General features: G+C 40.0%; 1 protein-coding gene across 1 annotated transcript in view; it reads left to right on the top strand.

Annotated features, from left to right (window-relative positions):
* Positions 1-8,622, top strand: part of PHACTR2 (phosphatase and actin regulator 2) — an 87,802-nt gene extending 79,180 nt beyond the window's left edge. Inside the window, exon 13 of the mRNA XM_021693268.1 lies at positions 8,542-8,622. Within this exon, the coding sequence (XP_021548943.1) occupies positions 8,542-8,622 (81 nt within the window). The remainder of the gene's footprint in view (positions 1-8,541) is intronic.
* Positions 8,623-22,447: the final 13,825 nt, after the last annotated feature.

Raw genomic sequence — 22,447 nt, 5'->3', positions numbered from 1 at the left:
CTTTGGTTTAAAATGTAATTTGTCTGATATACGGATTGCGACCCCAGCTTTCTTTTGGTGTCCATTAGCATGGTAAATGGTTTTCCACCCCCTCACTTTCAATCTGGGGGTGTCTTTGGTTCTAAAATGAGTCTCTTGCAGACAGCATATCAATGGGTCTTGTTTTTTAATCCAGTCTGATAGCCTGTGTCTTTTGATTGGGGCACTGAGCCCATTTACATTCAGGGTAACTACTGAAAGAGGAATTTAGTGCCATTGTATTGCCTGTAAGGTGACTGTTACCGTATATTGTCTGTGTTCCTTTCTGGTCTATGTTGCTTCTAGGGTCTCTCTTTGCTTAGAGGACCCCTTTCAAGATTTCTTGTAGGGCTGGTTTTGTGTTTGCAAATTCCTTTAGTTTTTGTTTGTCCTGGAAGCTTTTTATTTCTCCTTCAATTTTCAATGACAGCCTAGCTGGATAGAGTATTCTTGGCTGCCTATTTTTCTCATTTAGTGCTCTGAATATATCCTGCCAGTCCTTTCTGGCCTGCCAGGTCTCTGTGGATAGGTCTGTTGCCAATCTAATGTTTCTACCATTGTAGGTTACAGATCTCTTCTCCCGAGCTGCTTTCAGGATTTTCTCTTTGTCTATGAGACTCGTAAGTTTTACTATTAGATGTCGGGGTGTTGACCTATTTTTATTGATTTTGAGAGGGGTTCTCTTTGCTTCCTGGATTTTGATGCCTGTTTCCTTCCCCAAATTAGGGAAGTTCTCTGCTATAATTTGCTCCATTATACCTTCTGCCCCTCTCTCTCTTTCTTCTTCTTTTGGGATCCCAATTATTCTAATGTTGTTTCGTCTTATGGTATCGCTTATCTCGAATTCTGCCCTCGTGATCCAGTAGTTGTTTATCTCTCTTTTTCTCAGCTTCTTTATTCTCCATCATTTGGTCTTCTATATTACTGATTCTCTCTTCTGCCTCATTTATCCTAGCAGTTAGCGCCCCCATTTTTGATTGCACCTCATTAATAGCCTTTTTGATTTCTACTTGGTTAGATTTTAGTTCTTTTACTTCTCCAGAAAGGGTTTCTCTAATAACTTCCATATTTTTTTCAAGCCCAGCTAGTATCTTTAAAGTGATGATTCTGAACTCTAGATCTGACATCATACTAATGTCCATATTGAGTAGGTCCCTGGCAGTCGGTACTCTTGTTCTTTTTGTTGAGGTGATTTTTTCCGTCTTGTCATTTTGTGCAGAGGAGAATAGACTAATGAGAGAACAAAATGCTAGCAGAGTAACAACGTCCCCAGAAAATATACTCTAAACAAATCAGAAAAGACCTGAAGCAGTGGAACAAGAAACGGAAAGAGAGAAAAAAGAAAAAGAAAAAAAAGAAAAAGAAAAAGATAAAGATAAAAACAAACAAAACAAAACAACAACAACAAAAAAAACCAGAATGTGATCAAATATGATCAGGCTGGTATATAGATCAGTGCCACACACTAGATTTGGGGTGTATTTTGGTCTTTTAGAAGAAAGTGCCTCCCAAAATTTTAAAGAAAGAAAAACTTATATATGTACAAAAATAAGGGTTGATATGATGAAGGGATGGAATATGACTGTAAAGATGGAAATTATAAAAAATTTTATAAAAGGAATTGATAAGAAGTTGTTTGAAAAAAGAAAGAAGAGGATTTAAAAAAAGAAAAAAGAAAAAAAAAGGGAGAGAATGTGATCAAGCAGGGGAGTAGAAAACACCAATACTATAGATTTAGGGTATATTTTAATCTTTTAGAAGAAACTATCTCAAAATTTTAAAGAGAGAACAACTTATATATATATATGCCAAAAATACGGGTAACTACTATGAAGGGATAGAATATGACTCTAAAAATGAAAAATAAAAATGTTTTTTAAAAAAAGGGATTGATAAGATGTTGGTTGAAAAAGGGAAAAAGAAAAATTCAAAAAAAAGAAAAAAAGACAGTTAAAAAAAATTAACTTTGAAAGACTAAAGAATCATGGTAAAAAAAGCCATGAATTCTATGTGCAGTATTCCCCTAGGGCTGGAGTTCTGCCATTCTCATTGATCGGTAAACTTGGTCTTGGCTGGCTGTTCTCGCTGATCTTCTGGGGAGGGGCCTGTTGCCGTGGTTTCCAAATGTCTTTGCTGGAGGCGGAATTGCCCCACCCTTGCCCTGTCCGGGCTAAGTAATCTGCTCGGGTTTGCTCTCCGGAGCTTTTGTTCCCTGTGAGCTTTCCGTACAGCTTTGGAGGCGGAGAGTGAAAATGGCGGCCTCCCAATCTCCGCCCCGGAGGAGCCGAGAACTCAGGCCCCGCTCCTCAGTGAGCCCCCAGAGAAAAGCTGTCAGTCACTCCCGTCTCCCCGGTCTCCGGCTGCACTCCGTGCTCACCCGGCCTGTGACCGTGCGTTTCTATCTCTGGCACCTGACCCCGGGTGGAGTCTCCAAACCCAGCAGATCCCTGCGGTGCACTCCCGCGCAGCTCCTCCCGGGGGAGGAAGGTGAGTCTCCCCGGATCTGCTGCTTGTTGGGTCCCTGCTGGAGGAGCAGTGGCCCGACTGTGCTGCGGATCACGGTTTATGGCAACCCCGAGTTGAGAGCCCGCGCCTGGGCTCCACCTCTGCAGCCGGCTTCCCTGCTCCGATACCTGGGAGCTCTGCCACACTCAGGCACCCCCGGTCTTTCTGTGACCCCGAGGGTCCTGAGACCACACTGTCCCGGAGGGTTCCACCCCCCGCTTAGCCACCAGAGTGACGTCCCTCAGCGGAGCAGACTTTTAAAAGTTCCGATTTTGTGCTCCGCGGCTCTATCACTTGCCAGAAGCGGCCAACGGAGGCCCCTCACCCGCCATCTATTCTCCCGAATATCGCCTCGGATTCACTTCTCCGCACGTCCTACCTTCCAGAAAGTGGTCGCTTTTCTGATGAGAGAGTTGTTGCTATTCTTTTCTTCGATCTCCTGTTGAGTTTGTAGGTGTTCAGAATGGTTTGATCCCTATTCAGCTGAATTCCTGAGAGGAGACAAAATCCAGGTCTCCTACTCCTCCGCCATCTTGCTCCGCCCCCCCTTTCTGCTGGACTTCGAAGCTGCAGGGGAGATCTGCTTGGTCAGTTTCTCTTCTGCAGGCCTCCTGTCTGTTCAAGAGCACTTTAAAGGCACATGACTAGCATCTCCCCTGCAGAGCAAACTCTGAGCCCCAGAGCACAGCCAGAATCCCTCCCTCCTCACACCTGAGGCTCAGATATTTGTACCCTATGACATTGTCTCTCCCATTTCTCCTGACACTTGTGAAAGTCTAAAGGACAGCATTTTTAGAACTCAAATTATATTGTAAAATTTTTTTCCTCAAAAAAAAATAAGAATAATTTCTTTTAGCTTAAAAAAATGTACACTTTAAAGATAGAAGATAGAAAAAAATGCAACAATTTAAAATGCCGTTAATATAAGTACATTGTGCATATACAAGTGTCTCATGTTTGTTGGTAAAAATCAGAATATTCAAAAATATAAAAAGAACAATGAATGCATTAATGCATATTATTGTGTATTATTTAATGCACGTAAATGTATATTAATGCACATTAATGCATATTATTTTCTACCTAACGCTGAAAAAAGTAAAGTTACTTGTTTTCTCTAGAAGTTAAAAAAGGAGTATAGTGGGCACCTGGGTGGCTCAGTTGGTTGGCGACTGCCTTCGGCTCAGCTCATGATCCTGGAGTCCCGGGATCGAGTCCCGCATCGGGCTCCTTGCTCGGCGGGGAGTCTGCTTCTCCCTCTGACCCTCCCCCTTCTCATGTGCTCTCTCTCATTCTCTCTCTCAGATAAATAAATAAAATCTTTAAAAAAAAAAAAAAAAGGAGTATAGTGAAATGTTACTTATTGCCCAGAGATACTAAAACTATTAATGGTCTTAGTGTATTTTTTTATTTTAGTATGAAAATAATATATGCTAATCATCATTATTATAACAAACATTTCTGGATTTCTGTTGCTTTTTACTGTAAAACACTTCGTAATGCATAATGATCAGGTTAAAGATAATGTATTTTATTCAATGAGTGTGTATTTTATTCTATTAGTAATATATTTTATACCAATTAAGTATAAAATCTGTAATTTAACTTTCAGGTTAAAAAAGAGTTACTTTTTATAACTTTTGAACTGTATATCCCATTTAAAGAAAAAAAAATATTGGAACTAAGTATTTCCACCTCTGCTCTCAAAATAAACACTGAACTTCCTGCCTCCTAAAGGCACCATCCCTTCTTTCTCTTTTCTTAGTACTAAGTCTTAGCCCCACTAAGATACTACTTTGCATTTAAAAAAATCTTTGCAATTCAAGTATAAAGAGAAGAAATCAGGAGGCAGTCAATAACCAGTCAATGCCCATGCTATGAAAACACTGTAGGGAATCTCATAAATCTGGCAGTCTTATTAAATTGCTCAAATTAGGAAAGAGAAATGGTGGGAGAAATGCCTTATTAATTGTGAATTTTTTTGTCTCCCCCCCCATTAATTGTGAATTTGATTGAGCTTAATTCACCTTTGAGATACCATTTTTAATTTTAGAATATATGTATTTGAGTAGAGCACTAGAAACAGATACATAAACAGTAAGATAGAGCATCTGTCTATATCTGTGCTCAAGTAGATAAATGAGCCCTAAGATGACGGGACAGGCAGAGCCAAAGAAGGCCATCAACTTGGCCTGAAGACCGAGGCTCACCTGGTAGTTGCCATCTCCCAGGTTAGGCTCTGGAAGCTCCATCCATGGTGGAGATGGGAGGGTAGGCTTTGGAGCTGGGCACCTAAAGGTTTGATTCCTGACTTGGCCACTTGGAAGATGTTTGACTTTGGCAAGTCATTTAAGTCCAGTTTCCTCACTAGGAGAGCCAATTACATCCATCTTGGGAATTAGGTAGTGTATCCATAAAGTTCTAGCTCATTAATAAATGGTAGCGCTTATCAGTGTTACATTCATGGGCAGGCTTAATAATCTAAGCTTTGTTTCCCATTGGTGACATTTTCACTATGCAGTGAAGCCTCAGTTTACAATCTAGTCTAAAATTATCTAGTGAGAGATAATTGAAAATTCAGATGGTACATGGATTTGTCCAAGAAGTTACTCAGTAATTACTTACTAATATATTAAGAACTGTCTTACATACTGGGGACATAAAGATGAACATACTACCCTTCCAGGAATGCAATGTCTAAACAGGTTGCAGGAAAGACAGATTTTAATTCTATGCAGAGACATTCTTGGCCTGTTCCTGGTTGTCCTGCAGTAAAGAAGAGTACACTTACATACTCATGGCATAGAGCTTGATGAGTAGTCATGAAGTTCCCTCCAGGGGCGCCTGGGTGGCTCAGTCGGTTAAATGTCTCCCTTAGGCTCAGTTCATGATCTCCGGGTCCTGGGATCAAGCCCCGCGTCAGGCTCCCTGCTCAGTGGGGAGTCTGTTTCTCCCTCTTTCTCTGCCCTTCCCCCCAACCCCCACTGCTCGTGCTCTCTCTCTCTCAAAAAAATAAAATCTTAAAAAAATTCCCTCCTTGTTCCATATCAGATTTTTATCAAAGAAATAAGCAAAAAACATCAAATGAGGGGAACTCTAGTTAATCTTGGCCTCACAGCTCATGTTATTTGAGAAGGCAGCAGGGTCCATATTTTCAACAAATCACCTATTGCTTCTGGCCAGGGTGATCCCTGAGCTGACTGGAAGAGATTAAGCACCTTCTGACACCAGTTATCACTAGTCAATTTTAAACTTCGTTTCAGTCATTTTTCTTTCCTCTTTCCTCTCTATTATTCTCATGGTACCAAAAAATGCTGTGTATTTGGTCTCAGGGGATTTGTTTTATTTAAATCTTAGAAATACCTGGTTTCTGGGGCACCTGGGTGACTCAGTTGCTTAAGCATCCAACTCTCGGTTTTGGCTTAGGTCATGATCTCAGGGTCATGAGATTGAGCCCTGAGTTCGGCTCCACACATTGGAGAATCTGCTTGAGATTCTCCCTCTGCCCCTCCTCCCACTCACACATGCTTGTGTGTGCTCGCTCTCTCTCAAATAAATAACTCTTAAAAAAAAAGAAAAGAAAGAAATACCTGGTGTCTGCTCAGTGACTACCCTGTGTTGGTCCAGCTCAGCACCATTTAGGCTCCAACCAATCTCACCACAGCAGCCTAGCTCTCTCTATCCCATATCTTTCTAAAGAATCAGTCCCATTTACATTTATGGCAAGAGTCCTTAGGCCTAAACTCTGGTCTCATTTGCATAGAAGGGAGTTAAGATTATTGTACCTGTATTTTCTGAACATGAAGGGTCTTTAATTACTCTTTTCCTCTCAGGAAACCTCTTTATTTATTTTTTTTTAAGGTTTTTTATTTATTTATTAGAGAGCAGAGCTTTCGAGAGAGAACATGAGGGGGGGGAGGGGCAGAGGGAGAGGGAGAAGCAGACTCCCCGCTGAGTGGGGAGCTGGACATGAGGTTCCATCTCACGACCCTGGGATCATGACCTGAGTCTAATAAGCGCTTAACAGACTGAGCCACCCAGGTACCCCAGGAAACCTTCTCTTTAAATAGTAAGAGGACGCAACTCTTTGGAATAAAATTGTGGTAGTTTTGCAGTGAATTTTTAAAAGGAGTATTGCATTTCTTTAATTACCTGTAGTCACATCTTAATGATATGTATTTTCAGACAGCCAGTCCCTATAATTTCACATCGCATTCATTGCTTATAACTCATTATTCCTAATTACAAACCAGCACACACAACCTGGAGATCTGAGGCAATTATCTCGATAGCTTAGGCACTGAAGCTCATTTCAGTGGAAATACTGTGGGACTTGAAGTAAGAAGGCCTATGTATATGAGCTCCATCTTTGTCCCTAACACCCATTTGATGTCTAGCAAGTGACTTGATCTCTCAAGGCCTCCATTTTATCATTTGTAAGGTGATAGGTGTTTGGGTTATCAACTCCTTAGCGAGTTAACCATCTTACTTTGCTCGCCACTTCCAAGTTGGCTCCTTCATAGTCACATCTGTGCCTTGTTGCTCTTTGGCCTCTCTCTCCATCCCCATGGCCTCTCATCCTCCCAGGCCTCTTCCTGTACCTTGGCTTTCTCACAGTGTGGTTTCCTGAGGGTAGTCACATTTTTTACATGGCGGGTGACTTCCAGGAAGAAGGAAACAAAAGATGCCAGGCCACTTAAGGGCTGCATCCCAGACTGGCACAACCTCACCTCTGCTGTGTTCTGTTTTTTAAAGCAGTGGCAGGACTCATGCAGATCCAAGGCCGGAGAGAGAGAGTCCACCTCTTGATGAGGGAGTGACAGAGTCACGTTGCAGATGAACATCTGGGATATGCCCAAAAATCTTGAACTGACTTTCTCAGGAAAAATGCATGTATATATGGTCATAAATGAATTGTCAATGTTACTAATGTAAGGGATGTGTAGCACCCAGTTTACCATTAAAAATAAACTATACCATACTCTTTTTTGCAGATTCTATACCTCAATTGATTCTAAAAGAATGCTTCCATTGACTTTTGCAGACTCCTAGATTGGTAGCCAACCTACTATTGAAAATAAGGACTTTGCCTTTATGTGTCTTTGAGTCTCCTTCAGTGACATTCTCTTCTTGTACATAGTAGACTCTATAAATAACAATGAAAGATGGGGCACCTGGGTGGCTCAATCATTGGGCATCTGCCTTGGGCTCAGGTCATGATCCCAGGGTTCTGGGATCGAGCCCCGCATCGGGCTCCCTGCTCAGCGGGAAGCCTGCTTCTCCCTCTCCCACTCCCCCTGCTTGTGTTCCCTCTCTCGCTGTGTCTCTGTCAGGTAAGTAAATAAAATCTTTAAAAAAAAAAAAAAAGAACAATGAAAGAATTGTTGGTCACAATCATAACTGATCATCATAACATCATAACATCTCAGTTTTTCAAGCTGAGGGACAGAAGCATCTCTTCAGACCCCAACATCTACATGACATGGGTGATAGGTTTGTTACATGGTAATAGTCATCACATTCAATTAACACATTTTCTTTGAATGGCTTTAAGTGCTGTGCTGAAATTTTTCATTCTGACTGTCTGAACTTTAAATATTAAAGAATAAATAAGCAGCTGCCTTCTCAGTAGTTCCATGGCACCTAGTCAAAGCCATGTTGCGGTGGGTGGTGTGAACTGTAGAACTTTCATAGGAAAATGACATTGTTTCTCAGAAAATCTCATGACCTCAACTATCCTTGTGGTCATCAAGGGTGGGGGATGCACGTGACTCAGACCAGGCCCCAGGACGAGTTTAGCAAAGGCCTTCTTCCTCTCCTCCTCATCATGACACGTGAAGGAAATCTTCCCTGGTTTTAGTATGATCTTACATTTATCTTACCTTTACCTAGTAGAAATTAGGAATCTCTTTTGGCAAGACATTTTTTAAAAGAATGTCTGCTTTGTTGATGCTGTATATGCTGAGGAATTACGTGACCTAAGTAACATTTCTGTTTATCTATTTTTTTCCTATGCAGGCAGCTATAAGGAAAGAACTAAATGAATTTAAAAGCACAGAAATGGAAGTTCATGAAGAGAGTCGACAGTTTACAAGGTAGGTGGGCAAGATGCAGTTCAGCATATTTTGTTATGTGTACTTTACCACAGTTTAAAAAAAATTTTTTTAAACAGATGAGCATAACACCATCTAATGAACATTTCTAAAATTAAGTGTTTTTTTTTTTTCCTTTCACAGAAGTCTGAATCATTCCAAAGGGCTATGTTCTGGTTTCTTTCTTAGTCTTATTTTCTGGGCCAGGAGACAAGGATTAGAATCATTTATTCTGCTCTTGAAGAGACTCAGTTGAAGTTTTATGCCCAGAACAGATGCTGGTGAGAGCCACTATGAGCACCTGTGTGTCTGCTTTGGGCTCACAGTAGACATAACTTAGAGAAGATAACTCCGTTTTCAGAAGACCTAACTTAGACTAGGAATCTAATTTTTACTGCTGCTGTGGAAGGCTACGGTAATCCTACCCTTTTTCCTCTCAGTACCCTTGGGGTTCAGTTTATTCTTCCGCTAAAACCAGAAGAGACCTGTGTGATCATGTAGTCTGACCACCACCCTCCCCCTCACAGGTGTTCTGTTTATTTCTCTCCAACGGGTTTATGTGCTTTGCTTTTTTATAACATGTATGTTCCTAAAAATTTGCCTGCCAGTTAAATCTTGAAATACTGAATTGTTAAAAAACATACCGGGACAGATGATTACATGAAGAAGACCACAGTAGGTCTTTCTGGAAAGCAAACACTGATTCCCTAGGCTCAAAACAGCCTCTGCAAGACAGGCATACATTATAGTGCTACTCTCTCTGCAGTGGTTCCTGTTGGTGGTGGTGGTCCATGCTGAGAGCATGTCCTGTGATAAAGGAAGTAATGCTATAACGTCATAATTTAATAGCAAATCCCTCCGCTAACGTTGGTAGGGACCTCCTTGCTCCAAAGCTTTTGCTCCTATGATAATGTCTGGTTTGCAGAAGAAATTCCCCTTTCTTCTAGGGGAGTTGTATTTGTTTTGGTTCTTCCTATATCATGTTTATTTGTAAATGCATTCAGGGCTTTTAGCCATCTGGATGTATAGGATTTTTCTCTGTTTGAGGGCTGCATCCTATCCTGATCGACTCTTAGACCAGTCACATGCCCAGATCAAGCCAGACCTATTGTCCCCTCCTTTTCTCCCTTCCACTTGTGGGGTCAGGGAAAGTTCATGCTGATATTTGACGCCTGTGGTCATACGTCTCCAGTAAAGTTGATCAAAATAAGGTGGCTGAATATTTACGGTGACATCGAGTTGGCCGGGACCTCTGGGTAATTGGAAAGATAGCATACACGTGTTTGTGCCTTTGAGTCCTGACCCCTGAGATATAGTGACTGTGCTCAACCTACTCTTTATCATTCAGGATCGTTTGACTTCTGCATAGTTTTCCTAGAAATCATAGTATCTGATTACCTAATTATCATTTGATAACATTATATGAAGACTAAACTAAAATAGAAAATAATCAGATTTTTAAAATGCATTTCTATGGAAGTTCCCAGCTTATGAAAAATAAACATTTATACTGAAAGAGGTTCTTTCTCTTCTGTTATTTGCTATGAACAAGGAAAAAAAAAAGGTTGCAAGGAGAGTAAAGGTCATTTATTTTTTGCATCTATATTTGTTATGGGCACAAACAATATATTCTAATTAAGCATTCAAACAGTACAAAAATCCATCAAATAAAAATGAAAACTCTCTTCACTCCCTCCTTCCTCAACTTCATTCCTATTCTCACAGGTAATCACTGGTAAAAGTTTGGTGTAGATCCTTATAGACATTTTTCTGTGTATTTGCAAACATGTAGGTGTATATATATGATCTACATCTATGTGCATATATGCCTTTATGTCCTCCCTCTGAGTCACACATAAAACAGCATCTAGAACATCTTTCCATATTAGTGTATATCTTTCATTTGAATGACTTTATGGCATTTTGTAGATAATGTACCATAAGTTATTGAACAATTATTCTATTGATGGATGCTATGGAATTTTCAGTGTTTCATTAGTAAAACAATGACTTGACTTTCTTTATAAATACATCTTTGTGGGGGCACTTGGGTGGCTCAGTTGGTTAAGCGTCTGCCTTCAGCTCAGGTCATGATCCCAGGGTCCTGGGATCGAGCCCCACATCGGGCTCCCTGCTCGGCGGGAAGCCTGCTTCTCCCTCTGCCTGCCGTTCCCCCTGCTTATGCTCTCTCTCTCTCTGTCAAATAAATAAATAAAATCTTTTTTTAAAATATCATTAAAATATATAGAGAGAGCTTTGTGCACACATGCCAGTATTTCTGTACTAGTAACATGAGTGGATTTGCCAGGTCACTGGATATATATATTTTTTACATTTTGAAAGATGCTATTCTAAAACTTGTAGTTTATGAGCATGCCTAGTGTATCACCCTCATCAGCACTGGTGGGGCAGGATGGTGGTGGTGGTGGTGGTGAGGGGTCTATAGTATAAAGAATAAACATTGATTTCTGTAAGGTTGAGCATCTTTACATATCTTTATTGACCATTTATTTTTAATTTTTGATTTACTTCGACCTGTTTTCTTTTGGTTGTCTTTTTCATATGGATTAGTAAAAACTCCTTAGATATTGTGGATATTGGCTCTTTATTACATATGTCACCATACTTTTCCTCAATTTTTTCTTAACGTTTTAACTTTTTTTTATGGTCTTTTGTTTAAAGTTTTGCACATTTAAATGTGTCTGTATTGTTACATTTACTTCATTGTTTTGTGTCTTATGGAGGAAGACCAAGATTATAAATCTGTCATCTTCGGTTTTTATATATGCTTTTTTTTCCTAACACTTAGATCTTGTATCCATTGGGCATTTTATTTGTGTGGGTGATTTAAGAGAGTAAACTAACTTTACTTTGTTCTAAATCAGTAGTTAGGATGAATGGGTAAAGAAGATGTGGCATATGTATACAATGGAATATTACTCAGCCATCAAAAAGAATGAAATCTTGCCATTTGCAATCACATGGATGGAGCTAGAGTGTACTATGCTAAGCAAAACAAGTCAGTTAGAGAAAGACAAATACCATGTGATTTCACTCATATGTGGAATTTAAGAAACAAAACAGATGAACATAGGGGAAGGGGAGAAAAGAGAGAGGGAGGCAAAACTTAAGACTCTTAACTGTAGAGAACCAACTGAGAGTTGATGGAAGGAGGTGGGTGGGGGATCGGCTAGATGGGGGATGGGCATCAAGGAGGGCACATGTTATGATGAGCGAGTGATGAATCACTAAATTCTACTCCTGGAACCAATATTACACTACATGTTAACTAACTAGAACTTAAATAAAAACTTGAAACAAAAATAAATAAATAAGTCAGTAGTCAGGTGCCCCAGTTACTTCCCCCGTGATATGAAATTCTTCTCATATACACATGGATTAGTTCCTGGATTCTTTATTATGCTCTAGTGATCTGTTGCCTATCTTTGCACTGTGTCACCCTGTTGAATTAGAATAGATTTGTAGGGGCGCCTGGGTGGCTCAGCCGGTTAAGCATCTGCCTTTAGCTCAGATCATGATCCCAGGGTCCTGGGATCGAGCCCCGCATTGGGCTCCCTGCTCTGCGGGGAGCCTACTTCTCCCTCTCCCTCTGCCTGCTGCTCCCCCCTGCTTGTACTCTATCTCTCTGTCAAAAAAAAAAAAAAATACATTTGTAGTGTGTTTTTGTATCTGATAGGGTATTTTTTCACCTTCAAAATTCCATTGGCTGTTTTTTCTGTATTTACTCATCTACAGAAATTTAGAGTATACTTGTTGTATACTATAAAAGCCTATTGATATCTTTATTGTTTAAGTAAATATTAATAGATGTAAATAGGGATGAGCTGCATTTCAAGAGAAAATTATAGGCTTTTTTTTTTTTTTGTAACAAGGGTAAGCTTTAAAAGTTTTCCAAAAAATATATTGATTGACACTCTCTAAAATGTCTATCCAGATAAGGAAAAATTAAATATTCATGTCACTAAGATAAATATGCCTTGCTTAAGTACTCTTTAAAACCTGGCAGCAAAGCCAATGTCTGCTGCTATTTTTCCATTAATTTGTATTACATCATTAGAGTTTCATTCCAATAGAGAGATCTTTTGGCTCTAAGACTTACAAAAATCGTGCTTATGATTTTCAAATTGTTTCAGTATTTCTTTTAAGAGGATAAAGGTTTGGTAAACACTGCTGAGTATAATCAAAATAATACCAAAATATGATAATGTTTTACATTTAGAAAATTGCTTATGGAGAAGATAGTGTTGCTCTTAGCACCAGCCACCCTTGGAGGGAACATACAGGCTGTGGATCATTACCTAGCCCTTTAAATGCAATCTAGATAGAGAGCAGCTCACTTATTAGTTCTTCTTATTAGTGCCAGACATTATCTCCTTATATCAAGTAAACCTGCCATTCAAAACCTAAATCTATTAACTCCCTGTGGGATTTAGAGTGGTTAATAGAAAGGCAGCCCTGCGCCCTCTGCCCAGGCACCTCTTTATCCAGAGATTATCTTCCACACAGTGATGTATCAGTCAACACCAGAAGGATCCATTCCCATATAGATCTTCCCTTGAGTCTGTATCTCTGGAGAGATTCACAAAAAGCTGATAACATTGGTTGCCTCTGGGGAGGAGAACTGGTGGGTAGGGGCAGGCATGAGAAGGCTTTCCACTCTGAATTTTTGAAATACAAGAATTTATTACCAAAAACAAATATTTAAAAGAAAAATAAAGGATCCATTCCCGGAGTTCTCGTTCTGTAAATGAGGATCCCATCCTGGTAGCTTTTCTTGAATAATGTGCCAGGACTAAAATTAATTGTGACATTCTTGTTATTGGTGTACCCGGAAAACACCTCTGAAACCTCCATCATGGAATACATTCTGTGACATGTTTGATCTGCCCCACAGTAAAGAATTATAGTGATCCACCCTTTCATCTAATTGCCCTGGTTTCTCCCAGTATCTTTTAGATAGCTGTCTGGCATTGCAGTGCATTCTGGGGCCATGTAACAAGAGGACTAGTGGTGCCTATGAGACTTCATCCTGTGGCCTGAGAGGTACCAAGCTCTAATCTCGGCTTCTTAGAACACTCACTGCTCATCTGGCCACATCCTGTGTTTTCTGCCACCAACAGCTGCCCACCCAGCCCACTGTTCAAAGCCCAAAAGACCATTTGAAGGGCAATGTATTATTTAATAGGATTATTGCATTCTGGAAGGAGACCACCATGGCAAAATAAAGCCACTCCTTTTCATAGTAAAGGGCATTTCTACAATTTAAAATGATTCTCTAAATTACGAAGACAAATTGTATGAAAGGTCAAATTTTACTTAAAAACTAAGTTTTATTTACTTATTTACTTATTTATTTTTAAAGATTTTATTTATTTATTTAACAGAGAGAGAGAGCACAAGCAGGGGGAGCAGCAGGCAGAGGGAGAGGGAGAAGCAGGCTCCCCACAGAGCAGGGAGCCCGATGCGGGGCTTGATCCCAGGACCCTGAGATCATGACCTGAGCTGAAGACAGACCCTTAACTGACCGAGCCACCCAGGCACCCCTTAAAAACTAAATTTTAAAATGTTTATAGCTGAGTGGTAAGATTATGGGTCATTGTAATCTTCAGGATATTCTCTGTTTTCCAGAATTTTTTTAAGTGTCCACATGGGTTAGATTTATAATCAAGAGAGAATATTACTTTTATAAAAGTAAACTTTGAATTTGTAAATAAGAATATTTTTAGAGTGTGCAGTGTACTACTTTCATGTTTATAATTTTATTAGGTTATTAATTATTTACTTGTTATATTAAGCAAAGAATCATTAAATTGATGCTCTTAGACTCAAAGTGGGTCTCAAGAGATCACTGGCATATTGTTAGGTGGAAAAACCAGGATACTGATAAAGCTACAAATAGCAATGGTATGTTTTATCTAAAATTCAGATGCACAGAAAAAAATTGGAAAATAACATTCAAAAGCTCTTAACAGTTTCTTATAGAATGGCGTTATTGTTTTGGGGGTTTTTTTCTCTACTCCAACTTTTTTAATGTGGTTGAGATATGTGTGTGGATGTGTGTATTTAAATTATCTTGTTCTGTACCATCTTGAGTGATTACTGTCCTATGTAGATTTACAGTGAAACTGCTTTTCAGCTTCTAGATATGCTTATGAAAATGTGACATGGGGGGCACCTGGGTGGCTCAGTAGGTTAAGCCTCTGCCTTTGGCTCTGGTCAAGATCCCAGGCTCTCTGCTCAGCAGGGAGCCTGCTTCTCCCTTTCCCTCTGCCCCTCCCCCACCCCATGCTCCTGCTCTCTCTGCTAAATAAATAAAATCTTTTAAAAAAATGTGACATGTTAGGAATTACATGTGGGACCTCAATGAAAAATAAGGGGTGCTCCACAGAGGAATGAGAAGGCTTCTTCTGCAAGGCTGCTCTCTTCCATGGGTGCTCCATGTACCTGGACAGAAACTTGAAAAAGTTGCAAAATGCTGCTTTAACCACCAGCGTTGAAAGCATATGGCTCAGTATTTGGAATCATAAAAGCCCGGGCACCTTGTGGTCTGGCTTCTCAGGTAAAACTAGGAGCCTGGTTTAGGAGAACCTGCTCATTTAACGTGTATATGCCTTGATGATAAAACCCTTTCAAATAAAGGAGAAATGAATTATTCAGGATTTCTGTATCTATCAAACAGGGAAGTATAAGAAAGTAACATTTTACATTTGTGAGTAATTTTCCATGTTCTATTATCTGAATGATTTTACAGGAAGGTGAGTATGTTTTTATATGGTAATTTGTGGAGGAATCATCTTTATGGAAAACAATGATCTTTACCTGAATTCCATGACTTAAAAATAGCTCCGCCCGCATTCACTTCCTCTCAACAGTATGAAAATAAAAAAGATGTATTCCAGTTTTAATAAGAAGAAGAAAATATAGGTAACTTCAAATTTGAGTCTCGGGAGAGTTCCAAAAAAAAGAGTGGATGAAAAGTTTCAGTATCCTTGGGGCACAATAAATGTATTTATTGCTCTGTTTATTGCTCCATCAACTGGAAGCCTGAAGCCAAACTGTCATTCTGTCGGGCTAACTTCTCAGGAGGTAAAGCTGAACTTCTCATATTTCAAAATGAGTGCAAACCATTGAGTAGTAACAAATGTAAGAACAATTTGCATTTTCAGTACCTCTGAGCTGAATTTGAAGAAAAGATGCCTAATTTAAACAGGATATAAATGTCTTTTTGTGATTGGATAGTGCAAGAAAATATATGAGGTGGCTTTTTGGTTTATTTTTGGTTTATTTTGTTGTTGTTGTTTATTTGTTTTCTAAACCAGGTCTGGCAGTCCATATGAAGAGAGGGTTACATTTCTGACCCCCTGGCTTTGTCAGCATATTGTTGCAATCACACTCTTGGTTGGTCATCTTCTTCTCTTAGCCAGCCCCAGGAGCTGTGCCGAAGGCCTGTGATCCTCCACACATCCAGATGTGGAATTCATTCTCTAATGGAATCCGTGGACAAATAGTGCCTGCAGGAAAAACAAAAAACTTTATAGTGTCCGGCGAATTTTGGGAAATTAAAAGCAGGACACTTTCCAGGAAAATGCTGGGCTTTAGAAAGTGTTAAATCTCTTCCGTTCCATTGACTACTCACTTTTCACTGCTCAGCTCACTTATTAACTTAACTTCTTCATCTCATAAACATTATTGGTGTGAAGACCAAACCTGTCACGTCTTGTTTCCCCATGCTTGTCCTCTGAATCCAGAGCCAAATGAAGATCAGGTCATTGTGGAATGTTTGCTGTACAGAGCCCAGCAAATTAGGAGAGGGCTAAAATAATTGCTAAATTGGGTGAATTTGTATTTAATTCCTAGAAAAGCTGAACCTAACAAAGAGGGGTCTTTGATAGCTCAGGGTGGGAAGACCCTGCAGGTGCAGTATATTTGTCTGTATTGTCAGGGTCCCCGGAGCTCCTGCTTCCTTTGTGTGGCATGTGCTTGTGTGTCCTGCATGGAGAGAAATGATACTGCTCATTGCAACCACAAGGACATCACTGGACTTGCTTTTCTAGTAATTGCAAAAAGTTTGTGCTGAGCCCATTCTCATCCAGTTCCCTTTGTGACAAAAGTGAGAAAACTATAGCTATCAAAGTATAGCCTAGGGGGCTCCTGGGTGGCTCAGTCAGCTAAGCATCCAACTCTTGATTTCAGGTCAGGTCATGAACTCCCCACATCAGGCTGGATGGAGCCCCACGTCGGGCTCCGCGCTCAGCGCAGAGTATGCTTGGGATTCTCTCTCTCCCACTCTGTCTACCCCTCTCCCTGCTGTCCCTGTTCACTCTCTCTCTCTCTCTCTCTCTCAAATAAATAAATAAAATCTTAAAAAAAAAAAAAGTGTAGCCTCGGATTTGGAACAGAACTTTTCTCTGGTCAAAATTCATCAAAACTAACTGACAGATTTAGAAATCTAACTGATTACCTTTTCCTTTGCATTCTGCCGAGAGGGCACCAAGAAAACTCTTTGAATAAAAGTATGAGTGAAGACATGTTTTGTTCTCATAGTCTGGTCTAGGTTAGGAATAGAGTCTGGAGCCTGGCGCCTCTCCTTACCAGCTCTGTGCTTTGGGCACATGACTTAGCATCCCTGTGTCTGTTTCTACACCTGTACAGAGGGGAGGGGATACTGGAGTAGATGCCTCCTAGGATTGTTTTGAGGATTGAACTAGGTAATATATGTATAGTACTTGGACTTCTGCTGGGCATATGGTAAACAGTAGTAATTTCATCTGTCATTATTATTATCTGCCTCTTTTTTATATTTTACATAAAAAGGTTGATTTAAGAGGTTTTCAATTACTATTTTGAAATACTTTCATAGAATTTCTGTATTTTTCTTCAGGTAATGGTTGACTCTTCCTAGAAAGCATGATGGAATGTCCTTGTATTGTAGATTAGTATAAATTTAATTGTAGTTAATATTGGGGGTCTCATGATTGGACTCTTCAGTTACAAGAATTACTTATAGAAAGTTATCAATAACTTTCTAAGTGCCCCAGTATATATGTATTCAGTTGTTTATGCATTCAGCAAGTATTGACTGAGCACACAGAGTGAGTCAGACTCTGTTCTGGACCCTGGAAATTTAGAACATGTCAGATAAAGTCCTTACTCTCACATGGTTATGTTCTAGTGAGGGAGACAAACCATTAGTAAGTAAACCAATCAACATGATAATTTCAGATTGTGCTAAGTACTATCAAGAAAATGTAACAGGATGCTCTGGAAGGGATGGGGAGGGGTCTTTTAGGGAAATACAACCTATCCTGCGATTTAAATGACAAGAGGAAGCTATCAGGCACTGTCAGTGGAGAGAAAAACATTCCACCTCCAAAGGGGGGCCAGCCCATTTAGAGGGAAGAGCTAGTGCAAAGGGCCTGAATTGAATAAGGATTTTGCATGATCAGAGGGCAAAAACAACACCCAGGTGACTGAAACAAGAACATTGTCTCCATTTAACAAATGTAGAGCAAAGGTTATGGCCAGGGCTAGCATTAGGAATTGAATTCGAAGTGGATACATCCCTACTTTGATCACAACAAGTTTGCTATTTTGGTAAGGTTGGTATATCTTATTTTTATTTTGAGTTTTGGAAAGTCAAACATTCGGGCGCCTGGGTGGCTCAGTTGGTTAAGCGACTGCCTTCGGCTCAGGTCATGATCCTGGAGTCCCTGGATCGAGAGTCCCGTATCGGGCTCCCTGCTCGGCAGCGAGCTTGCTTCTTCCTCTGACCCTCCCCCCTCTCATGTGCTCACTCTCGCTCTCTCTCTCATTCTGTCTCAAATAAATAAATAAAATCTTTAAAAAAAAAAAAAAGGAAAGTCAAACATTCAAAAGTAATATAACAAGCCCCATGCATCCATCATAGAGCTTCTCCAATTATCAAATTATAGCCAAGCTTGTTTCAACTGTTCATATGCCTTTAATTTTTCATTTTTTAATGCTTTGATTCCATCCAGCAACATTTTTTTAAGTTGTCCAATGTGCCAGATATTATATTCTGTGAGTATATAAAAGTAATTAAAAGCAGGTCTTTGCTCAGCACCTCAGAATCTGAGTAGACACACCTACACAAAGATCATATACTGACTGTGATAAATAACTATTATAAACCAAGTGTTATGGCAACCCAGAAGAGAAAGCGATTAATGCTTTCCTGAGAAATGGGGAAAGGGGAGTTTGGAGAACTCACAGAGTGAGATTGCAGGACGTGGAGATGGGAAGGAAGGTAGGGTAAAGGACAGAGCACAAAAGTGGAGAGCATTTGGGGACAAATGATTGGAACTTGGGGTATTTTGGGAGTAGTAATGGAGATACAGCTAGAAACATGGTTTGGGCCACATTCTGAAAGGCCTCAGTCACTACCCTAAGAAATTTAAATTTTATTTCATAGGGAAAGGAGAACAATGCAATGATATTAACAAAGAACTGGAATGATTAGATTAGTGCCTAGGATGATATTGCTAGTGACAGCGTGTGGCACTGATTTGATCGACAAATCTCTGAGCCTGCGACAGGGAAATGAATTAGGAGACTGGTTTATTAGGCCAAATGAACACTAGATTACACAAGACAAATGAAATACTAAATAGAGTTGCGTAAGTGTGGAATCACAGAAATAGGCTGAAGTAGATCAGATAAGGCATTTTGGAGAAGATGACTTTTGGCCTTGATCTTGAATATGAAAACATAGATGGGAAATGAAGGGAGGGGATTGCAATATTACAAAACATAGCATGTGCAAAAAGCACAGGGCTCCGAAAACACAAGGAATGTTCAGTAACTTGCATGGAGGGATGTGAACGTGCTGTTCAAATAGCACTAGCAAAAGATGGGAAAGCTTTAATGGATTCAAAGACAGCAAACAAGGCAAGACTTAGTGCCTCGTGGGATATGGAGGATGTAGGAGAGAAATGAGTTGCAAATCTGAGGGTCCTAGACTAAAAATCTTTTAAAGGGTAGATTGTTTAACAAGAAAGAGGGCACCTGGGTGGCTCAGATGGTTAAGCGTCTGCCTTCGGCTCGGGTCATGATCCCCGCAAGCCGGGAGCCCGCTTCTCCCTCTGACCCTCTCCCCTCTCATGCTGTTTCTCTCTCGCTCGCTCTCTAAAAAATAAATAAAATCTTTAAAAAAAAAAAAAAGAAAGAAAGAAAGTACAGGGGCGCCTGGGTGGCCTGTCTGTTAAGCGGCTGCCTTCGCTCAGGTCATAATCCCAGGGTCCTGGGATAGAGCCCTGCATCAGGCTCCCTGCTCAGCAGGGGAGTCTGCTTCTCCCTCTCTCTCTCAAATAAGTAAATAAAATCTTTTTTAAAAAGTGCTGTGGACATGCTTAGTGGAGCATTTGGATGGAAATGCCAGCGAGCATTTGGAAATTTCAGGCGAAGAAGGTAGATTTGGAGTCTTCAGTGGGAGGCAATGGGAGGCTGAAGCTAAACCAAGAGGGACTATTTGTTGATGGTTTCCTTTTATAACTATAAACCAGGTGTAACCAAATCCTTTATGAAACATCCCACTCCGCTCGGTACAGGTCAGAACATGACCCTCAAGGTTAGCGATGTTTTGTGTATCGATTGCTCTGTATCCTGGACAGTATAACCAGAATATTTTCTATAGGGGCTGTCTCTGCTTTCCAACCTCACATTTGTTAACAGTATTCTGTTACGACAGTGGTTTATAACAGTAGTGCAGTTGGGGGATGTCTAGAGCTGCCTTTAATTTATAAACATTACTGGCACCTTATTTGGTTTACTGATTGTCGACTGTGTTTTCTCTACCACAGACTCACAGAGTTTCTGTTTCTTGTGTCAGGTTTCACCGTCCGTAACGAAGTGTGAGACTCTTCGGAAACATAGACTGATCATCTTTGGGGGAAGCCTCTCTTCCCGAAAACCTGCTATTGCACTGGGATTTGCGTGTGTGTGTTTCCGTTTAACTGGTGAAGGAAGTGTATGGAAAGTGCTCCCCACCTGCATGGCCCAGACGGGGCCAACAAGCAAAGGGAGGGGTGCAGTGACTGCTGTCCAGCATGTGTATTGATGGTAAGCAACACCGTGGTCACACCAGTTATTCTCCATCAGGAGTTTTAATCAAAGAAGATGAGCAGAAGACAATCGCTGGCTCCCTGTTACCAGAAAGCCAAATTGTAGAGTGCAGGTTGAAGAGAAATCAGGGCCTGGAGTTGCTGGGCACTAGAAAGGGGGGGGGGGGGAAAACCAAAAAAAAAAAAAAAAAGAGAGAGAGAAATATTTCATTATGTTAATGAAGAAAAGAGAAAATCAAAGCATAAATATTTTTGAAGAAGGCTTTTGGTAGCTGAGAACCTATTAAGATATGGGAATCTAATCACCTAACGTGGATTCCTTAAAGACCTGATCCTAGAAGAATATTCTCGTTTCACCGTTATGTTGGTGCAGTATAGTACCATTATTTTATGTTGTGCCAGTGAATCCAATTGCCAGAAATACGTCTGAGTGTTTTCATGCATCTTTTTCTTAAATGCAAGAGACTTTTATTGACTCTTAACAAGCATGCCTGCCCAAATTTTGTTGCATGTTTTAAGTAGCATAGCTATACACACTTTTTTTTTTATACTCCTTATCTAATGTACCAAACTTCTACAAGGATAACAGGACTGGGAATAAAGTCAGATGAATGTGATCCTGTAAATCTGTAGGAAGCTTTAGAAAATAAATCTTTTGGTCTTTCCCTAGCTTGATTATCTTCAGAGTTGAAGCAACCATACTTGATCTAAGGAAGATAATATTGACAATCAAAACACCTTTCTAAAAAATCTGAGTCCAAAGTAAAAACTTAAGCAAATGCAAGTGTTCTGCCAGCAGTTAGTTCTGAGTGGGCATGGAAAGGACTACTTATTTTCAGGGCTGCATTAAGTTGGATTGCTGCTATTAAAAAAAAAATTAAGTACATGGATCAAAAACATACCCGAAGGCTTAGAAGAACACAGAAAGTTTCTGCTAAGTTCCAAGTGAGGAATTTTGTATTTTAAGAGTCTGCAGATTGCATCCATAAATATAGCATTGACTTGCAATGCAAAAGAATCAGTGAGATTAAAGTCATGGAAGGTTTCTCTGTGAGCCTAGAGTCAGTATTGTTTACATTAAGAAACCCTCAATTGCCATCTTGGGATTTTCCGTGGAGTCGCAAGCACAGCGTGGCTTCTGCTCCCAAATACATACGATCAGATGTAAATACTACCTTGCATTCAATTGTTCTTTCATGATTGTTTTGTGCTCCTTTTATTAAAAACACGTGAGACCTAAAATAACAAGACAAGACCTAGTAGACTTTATTTTATTCGCAGAGCTTGGGCTAGAATTTTCTGAAATGCTTCTGGTTCATGATATGGAAGACTGTAATTTGCGATTTCAACCAAAAAAGCAAACATTTAATCTGGTGGATAAGTTTGGATCCTATCAGTCATGTATATTCTGTAGAACCACTTGAAATGGGGTGATTTTGCTTAAAATTAAAAAGTTTTGGCCCCAACTGGCCTGTTAGAAAAAGCCAGGACCATTTTATGTCTAAGAAAAGTAAGCAGCATTGTTGCACCTTTTGCTGCACTGGGCTATCTGCGTAGTAAACCCAGATTCTGCACTGTCGTCATTTCATTACTAGTATAAGATGTACTTTTGCTTTTGAAAAAAATGTTCTGCATGCCCAAGTGTCTTTCTCTGGCTGAAAGGTTTTGTCCATTTCATAGTGTTCAAATCCAACCATGGACATTAACTTTGTTCTCATTTTTTTGCCGAAG

This window comes from Neomonachus schauinslandi, chromosome 8 (genome assembly GCF_002201575.2).
Source record: "Neomonachus schauinslandi chromosome 8, ASM220157v2, whole genome shotgun sequence".
NCBI classification, from domain to species: domain Eukaryota; kingdom Metazoa; phylum Chordata; class Mammalia; order Carnivora; family Phocidae; genus Neomonachus; species Neomonachus schauinslandi.
Note: the sequence above shows the minus strand (reverse complement) of the source record. Positions and strands in the feature narration are given on the sequence as shown.